At 38.0% G+C, this 12,921-nt stretch overlaps 1 protein-coding gene across 1 annotated transcript in view; it reads right to left on the bottom strand.

Moving 5' to 3' along the window:
- LOC110165037 (E3 ubiquitin-protein ligase RNF43) overlaps positions 1 to 12,921 on the bottom strand; it is an 88,711-nt gene that overhangs the window by 26,701 nt on the left and 49,089 nt on the right. The window contains exon 2 of the mRNA XM_055148227.1: positions 5,723 to 5,836. Within this exon, the coding sequence (XP_055004202.1) occupies positions 5,723 to 5,836 (114 nt within the window). The remainder of the gene's footprint in view (positions 1 to 5,722; positions 5,837 to 12,921) is intronic.

The raw sequence follows: 12,921 nt of genomic DNA, 5'->3' as shown, positions 1-12,921 counted from the left end.
ATGTTCTGTGGCCGTCTTAACTTGTCTCTGATGTACTAAAGTCATTAGACGCAGCTTCCGAAAGAGCAGGAGCCCCCAGACACAAAAACATAGTCAAGAACAAAAAGATTTACGACGCTTCATAGGGCTTTCCTTGTTTTCAAGCTCTTCCTGCCTTCCATGAGCCAAAGTTAAGCTAACCGTAAAACCATCATAGTGTCAGATAAGGTCAGGTTTGACAGTAGCTTTAGAGAATACTAAGTCTCCAATAGGTGTTCAAATACTGCTTCTGCAAATATAGTTTTGTAACAATGGTCCAAATATGCAGTTATCAATATTGATTACACCTTTAATATGTTTTGTCACAAAGTCATTTAGAGTTTATTCAGTTATGAAACATTTACATTCAAACACCAGAATAAACCAGTAAAAAATGTTCCAGTCCAGGGTAATGAACAAGAAGATGCTGAGAAAACTCCAGAAAATCAGATTCACAGCGCATTCTTAAGGGCTGTAACAGGGCTGTAATAGGATTCTCACAGTTGCCCATATGAAGGGCAGTGGGTCTGAAACAATTGACCAGCAGCCCCTATAAAGCCTGTTAGACCAAATAAAACTATAAAACTCCTCATAAATGTCATTGTATCAGAGAGTCATGGCCACGGGAAGTGGGGGTGCTGTGGGCGCTGCAGCACCCCCTAGTGGCGAGATGGTGATAAAAAAACAAAAAGGTATTAAAATATTTTGCACAATTTATAAATTCTTCATGGATATTTTGGGAATTGATTTTGACACATGTAGGCTATTATGTTCATTTACATTTTAATAAAAATATTTTTAGGCCTAAACATGCAAGTTTATGAAAGTTATGTTGTCAGGTTTCCCGCTTGATAACTAGCTTCACAGCACCTCCTGTTAAAAATTACTTCCAGCGGCTCTGCACAGAGTAATGGTTTTATAAAAAAAATACTCGAATATTTTATTTACAATCATGCAGGAATAAGAATTTTTGGCATTACAAGAGTAATAATATTTTGAAACAGCATTTTTTTTTGTTTACGAACTGCTCCACGCGGCCAAATTTGATCATTTTTTCAGAGACGGCCCTCTACATGGCCGTGTGGAAAGGAGCGGGATTCCCAAGTATCTAGATTTGATTTCTACAGTCTGCATCCCCATGGGCCGCACTGACTATAAACACTGCACACGTTTCCTCTGCTTGGCTCCTTGCATCTAATTTCCTTGTGGAATTTACATGCGGAAAGAATAAACCAAAGTTTATGTGATTAACCATGGTCTAGACTTCTTTTCACATATGACCAGTCATCATAATTATATTTCATTATATGTTGTAAGTGGAGCAAGGTGATATAACAAAAAATAAAATAAATAAATAATAATCATGATTTTCTGATCAATATTGGATTTTATTAAAAACAAACAAAAGTAAATAGTCATTAACACAAAAAATCTAATTATTTAAAATGTATTCCTCCAAAGTCTCACCCTGACTCGGCTCCAAAGCACATTCTTCTACTGAAAGAGGAATGGCGGTAGCTCTCTCAATTAAAAAGAGCTGATCATTGACAATTACAAATGACGGAATCTCTGTCTCAATTAAAATTCCGTTCATTGCACAATCCTCTTGGAAAGTTTTAATAACAGTTTGATTTTATGTGGGCAAGACAGTGTAGGCCATTCAATATAACGACATAACATATACAACTGAATCACAAAGTCTGTACCTTTTAATTTTGCTGTTATAAAAGTAGAATTATGTGTAGATAGGCCTGTCACAATGAATACTATATTGACTTATCATAAATTTTCTTTCTAATACTGGTTTTATTATTTTTTGGCTATGATTACATTTGAGCTGTCGAGGAATGAATTAGTCCTTTACTATGACGTAGATCGTTTCAATTCAAACATCACAAGTGACAACCCCATTATGCAGCTGCCTGTATCAATATATAGTCTATGTATCTCATGTATAATTATGGTTTGTTGGTTATGTTGTTGGCGTGACTAGCATTGTGGAATATTTATATTGGCCTAAGAAGCACGTTCTGAGATTTCCCCTTCATCCCAAGGCCTCGGATGGACGCACTTACATTGTTACGGTTTTAGATACCAAATAGCATGTTAGCATAGTCTATGGATACACAACTGTCAGTGCGGATGACAGTGCAAATAGATTATATACATTTTGACAATTAGATTAGAGACTGGAGTTAAATTGTCAATCAAAGTGAAAGGAGGTGCCTCTTAATCTCAACGCCGGCTCCTGACAATAACAGTTACGTTAAATTGCATTAGGAGAAAATAAGATTAGTGTTCAGTAGGGCCAATTCTCTTTTTTTCTGAAGTGTACAAGTTCAGACAGGGGCTTTGGTTCAGTGAAAGCTCCTCTTTTTGATGCTGTTTAACTATGTGGGAACTCTACCAGAGCCATCGTGTGAAAGTCTCTGTTGAATTGTATTTAGGTCTCACAGTGTTGACTGTTTCTGGAGATTTTGTTAATGGGATAAAAGGTTGCATCACACAGAGGAAGTGGTCTGTCCTGGCAAGTAACTTAAGAGAAAGACTTTAAAGCATGGATCTTGATGGGCCTGGAGTCAATCTGTCCCATTCTCAAACAATTATTGATACTTTGCCGCTGATGTCATCAACGTTCCCTGGGGATGTGCTGCTATCAAGTATTTTTATTAGTAAAAATATTTTGAAAAACATGCATCTGATTAGGATCTCCACCGCACAGATCTGACCTGTAACTGGGCCTGGTTGTGTGAAATGCTTGTTTAGTGATTGATGATTTTAATGCCATACTGTGGAACAATCTAGGTTTAAATAATACCATCTCCAAGGAAACAAGCAGGTGTGGACGATCCACCAGAAAAGTTACATCGTGTATGATTAAATATTTATCTTATGAGTCATAGCTTTAATCGTATAGTGTTCTGACAGTATCCTCAGCAAGCCAGCACCTTGGTCTATGTGCAGCTTGTTACCATGATGCTACAAACAAGAAAAGGTCCTGTGCAATGCAAATACTGCTAGTGCCTGAATTATATTTTGAATGTCAAAATATCTATAATTTTAAATGGCTGATCAGATTTGCAGAGGCTGTGCTATGTGAGGCCACTGTTTCAAAGAGCAGCGGGGACACAAAGAGCTTTTCTTAGTCACTCAGAGATAATGCGAGACTGGCAATCACTGCAAATCAAGACAGGAATCTGACACATCCCTCGCCATCACGATACAGAACACCGAAATAAAAACAAAAGACAACAATGAAACCTTATGCCTCAAGGTTTCCCAGCGCGCTTTGTTTGCTTTACGGTCTATTCTGAGTGCGTGTGGTGCAACATGAGCCCTCTGCGGCTGTCTGGGTATCTATAGATCAGTGGAGCGGGGACACGGGCGCAAACGCAGAGTAAACAAGAAGTGCAGTCCAGAGGAGAGCCCATAGCGAAGCACATCCAAAACCTTGTCAGTTCAAACGGCCCGAAACGTGAACGCCAATCAACAACAGCTGTGCTACCAATCCCCCAATAAATCCAGTATGACGGAGCTTTGATTGGCTCAGAGGAAGTGATGCTGCAGGTGGCCTCAGAACGCTTTACTGAGGTGTATACGTTCCAAACAATAACTATAGATGCTGCTAGTGTACTTCAAAATGAATACATCTGCTGAGTTCGACTGGAATCATCAAATTTAATCTCTATTTATTTTACATGTATATAGGTCAAAGGTCAAACTGTCCATGACTCCACTATGCAAAGCATTCATCAATTAAAAATGACAAATAAACTCAAAATAATCCATTCAATGTATATATTAGAGGTGCACTGTGTAATATTTTGGTGGAGAGTCCGCCACCTGCTTTTCTCCACTGATGTCTTTGCCTGGAACATTCATAGTACAACATAAAACATATCTGTCTCTGTGGAGATAAGCAGGTGCTGCCAGGCCAAGTTACAGGTTAGCTCACCTTAAGAACACATGTTCATAGTGTTTAGCATTTTGAGGTATTTTTTAGAACATTAATGAAATAAATGCAAGATAAATTACTTTAATCTACTTTCCAGGTAAAGCAATAACATCTGATATGGAATCAAGTATAGGTTATATTATTATTCTTGTTATGTTATTTCTTGTTGAACAGAGAAAAATCACACACACCGTCTTACTTGCAAATTGTGAATTTTTAGGCCTTCGTATTTTTTTTTCTTTTTTTCCCTCATGAAGGCCCAGTGCCGAAACGCTGTTGATGTACTAATAAAATTCGCAATTTGCAACTATACTTCATGTTCTTGAGGTGCTCTCTCTCCTCCAATGCACCTCTTTCAAGAAATTGTTGTGCAAAGTTGTCATTCCTTTATATGTTATTAAAATGTAATAAATAAATAAGCAAAAACTTTCTTGCGGATACCTGCTGAGTAAATGAAGTAAGAAAATAAGTAACTTCATGAGCTTCAGCTGCACATTGTAAAAAAAGTATAACAAAAGCACAAAGTGCGTGTAACATGGGACACTGTGATAGACAACATCCAACAGGCCTAGAGAGAGCGGAAGCGGCAGTCTTTGTTCCTCGGTGCTACTGCCGCGTTTTGTTTATGGGATAACACTGTGTTGCCATTAAGACTTTAATCAAAACAGACACCCCCTCTCGCCCTCACACTGCCCCAGCCAATGCACTTCCCAGTGACGACAGAGGACCAGAGAGAGAAGAAAGGAACAAATAATGTGTGGGAATCTAAGCCAGCACGCTCGTCATGGCGGGCAACTCCTCAACATGGCTTTAAATTAGGGGAAAAGAAAACAGAAACTAAAAAAAGCCCGCCGTCTAACTATACTCATGCCTGCTAATTTGCCACCACTTGAAAAAGTCAGAAAAAAATAGCAGTAAGTTTTAAATCACACTAGTGTGTGTGCTAGAATACTTAGGGATTTGGGTCAATTGTAATACACTTAGACGTACATTAGCCTCTGCGGGTGGAAGCTATGGACATGATTTCATATTAGAGGAGAGCAGTAGAGGAGAAGTGTCTGGTTAAGGCCGGCTGGGATGGGACCACTGACAGCTGCGGTCCCAAAGTCTTACATCTAGCGCCAGGGCTCACTGCCACTTGCTACATAGCCCCTCCTGTCCCAGCACTGGCACTGAGAGATGACTGAACAAAACGTTAAGCACCTGCCAAATACTTCCATCTCCTCTTAAAAGGCCAAATCCTGCAGCGGAAGAGGGGCCGGAGATGACAGCAGGCGGGGAGGTTTATCTGTCTGGTGCATGGGGCAAAGGTCACACTCACTACGTTAACATGCACAGAGAAGACGCATGCTAAACAACTGCATTTAATTCAACTTTGCACCAAAACCTCAAATCACTCTTTTCTCAGTCTACATGCACAACAACCAAGCAGGTGCGAGAGAGGGCGCAGAGATGTCTACAAATTTTGTATAAGCAATAAAACACTTTTCAATTCATTTACATTGATGATTATATTTTTAGACATGTTAGGAACTGGATTTCTCACAAATTATTTGCTTTCCGCAGTACAAATAAACACACTGAAGCTCCTGTATTTTTACTTTCACTTTCACATAGCGGACCATAACAATGACGCATGAGCTATTTGACATGCATTTTTAAAATTTAGCTTATATTAGACTAGGCCAGCTGTATGGTTTTCCTGGTGTTGTATATGTGCATGGGACTGTGATGCAGTAGGACCCTTACCTTATCGAGTAGAGGCAGGCAGCGTGGGACCCTGTGCTCCAGTTTGACGATGGTGATGAAGTCAGAGTCAGGGCGCTCATCCTCACTGGTGTTACACAGAGACAGAGGGTGGTACTGAAACACACAAAGAAAGAGTGCATTTGTTAGTATAATTGCAGTATACATATGCATCAAATACATATGTAAATATATAACTTTGTTGATATTACACTGTTACCCTATATTACATTGTGCTTTAAATGTCTCTTTAAAAGTCCATGCACGTATTATGCACTCATAAGCTTAACATGAAACTAAAATGAGTGAGAATGTGTTTCTGAAGTGAGAGAGAGATTACAGCTGTGTTCACACCATCAGAAACAGTTGCTCGGCTCTTCCTCAGATTGAGGCGTCACCTTCCAAAAGCAGATACAGTTGATATCAAGAGGAAAAACTCTGGCACCCTACAAAATCAATTACATGGAGGGCGATGTTCGCTCCCACCCAAAGCCTGGAGGACTAAAAGAATGAGAGATAGTCTGTGTGAAGAACATTTGATCCCCTCTGAAAGGGAGGAAATTCAGAGCTGCTGAAAGGGAGCATTTAAGAGCTCAAAGGATACGAGCCATGTTTGCGAGTCACAGACACGCTGTCACGGGAACAAGGAGAGGAGTAGGACAGAGCCACAACATCACTATCACACCTCTCACCCGTACAATGCAAGCACCCAATACAAGGACTCAATACAAGAATCTAATCCATGGGTTTTACAAAAGCTAGTACTGTTGCCATAACAATTAACAATGTTAAACGAAATATAATATCTTTTGAATGGTCAGTCATCCTCAAAATGGCACCATATAACAGGAGGCTGAAACCCATAAATACAAAGACCCAATACAAGCACCCAGGCCCCAGATGTACAGAATGGTCCCAGTCTGGTTCTGCTCTGGTTCCGTCCTTACAGGACAGTTCTGTCCCACTGCGCCTCTTGATGTGGCTGAGTGCGGCTTGGCTCGTGGGGCTCTCACTCATCTCACCCAACGGAAATCTCTAAATTAAAAAGACCCAAGGGTGACATCAACAGCTGGCACCCCAGATCTGGGCAACTGACGTAATGGACTGCTAAGGGCTGGTGCGTGTCTGTCACAGAGCCTGTCACAGCAGAGGTCGATGAGTGAGAGGGCAGAATATATTCACTATTAGACAAACAACATATGAATCCTACAGACTGTGCTCAAAGTGAATTTCAGCATTATGCTAAAAAGGATGTATTTAGATGTGCCTGAGCTTCAGAGTCTTCCCACGCGGCTGCAGACATATTCACAGTGAGTGGGTCTGGCAGCAGGACTCCCTGCTCCTCCAGCCTCCCATCAGCCTCAGCAGCTGCCTCTAACACTCTCCCGTTTAGGCCCAAATTAAAGGCCTCCAGTCGAACTTGGTCCCCAAAGAAGAAAGTCAGAAAAAATGTCCTCTAATGACACCATGACCTCTGCTCTTTTATGAGAAATATCAAACAGACTTTTGTTCAGTTGAAAGAATAACTTATTTTTACACTCTTTAATGGACCAACTTCAAGTGCATATGAGTGGTTACACTACTCATTTCACAAAAACACATTTAACAAGATTATATTTAAGACCTGACTAAAACTCTTAGCCTAGTGTTTACTATTTTTTTTTTGGTAAAGTTTATTATTTTACTTCCTGGCTGGAAACGGACAGCAGATATGGCATACTTAGAGCTAATTCCATAACTGTTATCTGAAGTTAAAATTGCGCAATAGTTATGATTAGATAAATAAAAATAAACAATAACACCTATTATTTAAATTTTCTAGATTTATACTGTTCCTTGTGTGAACATTGTAGAAATAGGTAGAGGGATTGTTTAAGATACTTCTATATTTTTATACTTTTCTTTCCACCTTTTTTCTCCACAAACTGCAACTTAACTAATGTAACATCCATACATACATATTTACCACCAAACCAAGTAACCTGTCATATGCAGTTTAACTAACTTTTATTAGTCTTGCTATAATATAAAGCATAGTTATTATACTTTTATTACTGCTTTGAATAATTTGGAAAAAAAATAATTGTGATTTTCTGACAAACTTGCGATTTTGTGTTTAACAGTAGGATTCTGTTCATTTTTATCACATCCAAGACAAAAATACTGAAATATGAACTAACAAACTAATCACAAACAAGAATCACATGTATTTTAGAACATGTTTGAAGAAACATCCTACAGTGTGATGCAATGTAAACATTTTCTGTATGTCGAGGAAATTACAGTAGTTAGAGCATAATGCATGCATCAAATACATCTATGTAAATATGTGACTTTGCCTTGAATGTCTCTTTAAAAGTTCATGTACTTTTTGAGAGTACTTTGTGAGAAAGTGTTTCTGTAAGTGTATTTAAGAGACACGTGCTACAAATTAGCGGCTGTGGTTGGACAGACTCTTCTGGATTTGAGCAGAATGTCTGAGGGACTGGCTGGTCAGGAAAATAAACCAATGTTTCTAAACAAAACTAGAGATGACAATTTCACAGTTGCATTCTATACCTCTGTGAAATCCTGCCAAAGAAGATTAGAGCTGCTTTCAGGCTCTGCAGGCAAAAATCTGTTCTAGTCTCTGTTTTGCTAAGTGCACCAGACTAAACATTATCCTCTATTTTGATGCGACCACACTGCACAATGAGATGGCTGTGACCCTCTCTACCACCCCAAGTGCCATACACCACTTAAGAGTCATGCTGCTCTGGCTATAAACAGCTAAAGGCTAAAACATCTTTATGTGAAGTACTCTGGTCAGCTGAAGTTGTTTTAAATGTGCTATATAAATAAACTTGTATTGAAACTTCATTTGAGTTTTAAAGAGGCTAGATAAATAAGCTAAGAAAACCAGAGCACACAAACAGTTCCCCACAGTCTCTCAACAATAGAATCTGCTCTTTCTCATCTCTCCAGGTTAGTTGCAACATTGACAACATCATGTCCCTTTGTTCTACTGAAACAACTGTCAAAAGCATTCTTCATATACAACTGCCAAAATATAATACCACTAGAAATAAAAGTCAGAGTAACATGGATGAATATTCCAATTGTTGTTGTTGGAGATAACATTTTGACATGCAGTGACATCACTCTGGGGATGTTCTACATGTATGTGTATTGGTGGAATGTTCACCAGCAGTTACCATGGAGACACAACACGCACATAAGCAAACACTGCCAAATAAGTTTCATGATCTTCTGAAAACTAAAGAAAAAAAACTAACAAAAATGACTTAAACAACATATTTTTGGGAGTCTATAATCAGTACGTCTGTTTAGGTGTTTGGTTTTCAACAAAAAAGGTGAGAGTAACTAAAAACTGTTGGCTAATGCTTGCAAATGCTTATGATTATAATGTTGTTTAACGGTAAAAATCAGCTCACTTGTTGTAGTTCTAGTTAAAACAGTTCTTTCTGGTCAGGTTGTGTTAAAATAAAGCTCAGATTAAAGTCTAAAAAATCTCAGACAGAGCTGTGCTTATATTTGTACAGTTACAGTATCAATATTGTCAATAATTAATACTATACTATACAAAAGTCTAAAGTGATATTTCCTCCCTCTCGTTAATTCTATGGTTTACTTGAACCTCAGTCAATATATTTACAGGCACATTTTTGCAGCACTGTTAAAATATCATCTGAGTAGTGTAATTAACTTTATTAACTTTTATATCAATTTCTTTTTCTCCCCTAGCATGAACAACTGCAGTAGAAGGGGGAATGAATATAGTAGCAGTGGTGAGATTTATTTTTTTCCCTTATCCTCATGGATCTTATTTTTCATCTGCCAATAATCAGCAAGTGACCATTTTAGTTCATGTGCTGCCAGCATGGAAGGGAGCCCAAGCAGTTATGTCAGAGTGAGTTAGTGGGGAAACTAAAAAGGCCTAGCACCTCTCAGCAAGCTCCTTCACTCAATTACCATCAAGACCTGGGCTGTACCTCAACAAACCACCAGCTGAAACGAAATATGCACAATCAGCAAATAAGATAATAGTTTAAGTAACAAGTGGAAGAAATTCTATTTAAAGGTCCTATATTACGCAGAACTTTAAACCATGTTATAATATGGTTATCTCCTCAAAAACATACCCGGAGTTGTGTTCCCTTTCATTCACACATTAGTCAAACTTTGTTATTTCTCTGTCTACGTCTCCAAAGCTCAGAATGCGCTGTTCCACCGTGTGATATTATGAAGTGGTAGTTTTCAAGTTAACAGCTACTTTTTACCTTTAGTTCTGTAGATATTGGCAGTTCCAGGGCTGAAATTATCCAAACGACTCTAGTGAAGGTGCATGGAGTTTAAAAACACAGAGGTGCACTTCCCGTGTTATAGCATCACATTACAAGGTGGAACAGAGAGTTTTCAGTTTGAGAAAAGAACAGAGGCTAAATATGTGTTAAACATGTGTGAAACAAAAATACAACCCCAGGTATGTTTATATGATCTATTTTTACAGGATGAGAAAACAGTGTAATAAGGCTTTTTAATAAATAATAATGTTTCAGTGTAGTTCTAGGCTTGGAGGGGTTGCCAGGTTGGTTTATAAAAAAGTAAAAAGAGAGTGGGCAATATCAGTAGAATTTAGTTTTTCAATTGTATTTTGTTTCATGCAAAAGAAATAAAATGATTTTCAATATCAGTTTCCAGAACATGAACAAGATTAACTTTGCTCAGAACCACATGCTTCTCCTGACAGAGGACTGGCTGATCAACTCACAATTAAAAAAGACCTAAACTGATCATTGACGATTAGAAATGACTGAGTCTACTTAACTAAAATTCAATTAACTGCACAGCTCTAAAAAGCCAGCTTCACTATGCCTTGAGGAGAAGCATAAACCTCTTTAAAGTTGGAGAGATTCAAAGAGATATGTGTCTAGTTACTTATGTAAACATACAGGCAATTAGGACAAGTCAAAGCACAACCACTGTTATCTTATGACAAGGGCTACAGACATATTCCCAATTTTAAATGATATTTTCAGATGTTAACAATAAATCTTTATTTATTATTTAAGGTCCTATATTACACAAAATGGATTCTTAAGCTTCAAGTCAGGTTTTAATTTTGGTACCTCCTTAAAACATACTTGGAGTTGTGTTTTGTTTCATTCATACATGTAAGGCTTTATTATTAGTCTCTCTGTATCTCCACAGCTCAGTGCTCTATTCCTCTGTGATGGCATGTTGTGGTAGTTTCTGTTTGAGAGAAGTACCTAAATATGCAGGGTTTGTGTGTTAAACATGTGTGAATAAAACAAAACACAACAGGTATGTTTTTGATGAAAAAACAGCATTATAACATAGATGCCAAAACAACTCAAATTCAAGTTGAAAATCTACATTATATAAATAATAAATCACTTTAAATAATTTTGAAACAGACAAGCTTTAACCATCAAAAACAACACTTTACATAAGCATGTCATAAGTATTTTTTTCAAAGCTATAGAGTCATGGGATCCTTACTTTTATTGGTTACACTACAACGAACAAAAATAAACTTGATGTGATGATTACACTTAGGAATATTGCCACTTCAAAAAAAGAGTAAATCAAAGTTGTTTACCTTGGCAGCCAAATGTGCCAAGAGCGCAAAAACTGATGAGCTGTTTGTGTTAGTAGCAGAGAAGGCGAATGCCAACAGGAGCAATTGTACGATGTTACTGTCAAAAGGAACAGTGCGGCAGCCGAGGGATTCAAGGCAACAATCTGTAGATTGTATTATTAATATACAAGTCTCATTACTGACACAGCCTATAAACATCTGATCAACTTCTATCTAAGAAACCTTACGACTAGTGTGGGAGAGTTAAGCTAATGAGTAAGAACATTGATATTTATTGTTGCTAGCGGCGACTGAACATGTGTGCGCATGTGTATGTATAGCATGTGTGAACTGATCTCTTCAGAAGTCCTTCTGTGGTCCTGTAGGGAAATGTCTCCAGGGCTGTTTCTACCAAGAGCTGCGCTATAGTGCTTTAGTTACTTAGGAATAATCTATTTTTAAAACAAATCTGGAGAAATACAAAATGAACAAAAAGTAACTCTGGGGTAGAGCCACAAGGTTAATCACTATCAAACTGAAATCACAATTTGAATGGATGCAGTTAAGAAGACTGCAATTTTTGAACTCCCATAATTTAATTGAGAAACAACTAAATATCCTCTCTTATGCTGCATAAAAATGGCTAACGCCATTTTAGAGCTGTACATTTATGCTCTGAAATGTGATTATTTAGTTTGTTTTGTGATATTAGTTTGTAAGTTCATATTTCAGTCTTTTTGTCAATTCTTCTGAACGCATTTAACATGGGAACTTTGAACAAAACCCTATTTTTAAAACAGAAATCAGCAATCTAACACACAATGCTTAACAGAAAAATCACAATTACATATTAGAAAATAGTTCAGATTTCTATTTAGGGGACAGGCACAATACTGTTGGCACTGGGCATATTGCAGAAGAGTAAAGGTGGATTTGTGTCTATAGTGCAGCAAAGAAAAGAAAAATAATTGATGACCAGTTAATATAAATGCTCTATCCTACAACACAGGACTGGACAGCAGGGAAGAGTGAGCAGGGAATCATACCCTGTGAAATGGTGAAAGAGGAGGCAGACTCAAGATACTGGGAATTATTATAATGCAAATATAGTCCTATGGCAGGGGTTTCCAAACTGTGGCTCAGGGGCCAAATGTGACCTTAAGACCAATTTTTGTTGGCCCTCATGCCTCTTGCTGAATTGGCCCAAATGATCATAGCCAATATTTACTTACAAATAAGTATTTCTACAACCTCTACTATGAATATAGTGCTAAAGAGGAAGCTATGAACCACCTGAGAACGATTGGGGAGAGCACTCTAAAATGTTGGATACCTATTACTGTTCATATGTGTGGTTATGTAACACCTCACCTCTTTTGCTACATCTTTGGTAATGTGACAGGTCAGAGAGGGTTAAAGGATTTGCAGATCTCAAAGAGACGGTGCAATAGAGGGATTTAAAGGCATTCATAATTGGTTGTAATTGTCCCCCCCCCCCGCCAAACACACTTGGGTTTTTCACTAGGGCTGAATGATTTGGGAAAAGTTGCAGTTGAGATTGGATTTGCAATTTATGTTTTAATAAAAGGACTCTGTTCAA

The sequence above is a fragment of the Boleophthalmus pectinirostris genome, unplaced genomic scaffold (assembly GCF_026225935.1).
Source record: "Boleophthalmus pectinirostris isolate CB_2022bp ecotype Guang Dong unplaced genomic scaffold, ASM2622593v1 HiC_scaffold_12, whole genome shotgun sequence".
Classification (NCBI taxonomy): Eukaryota; Metazoa; Chordata; class Actinopteri; order Gobiiformes; family Gobiidae; genus Boleophthalmus; species Boleophthalmus pectinirostris.
Note: the sequence above shows the minus strand (reverse complement) of the source record. Positions and strands in the feature narration are given on the sequence as shown.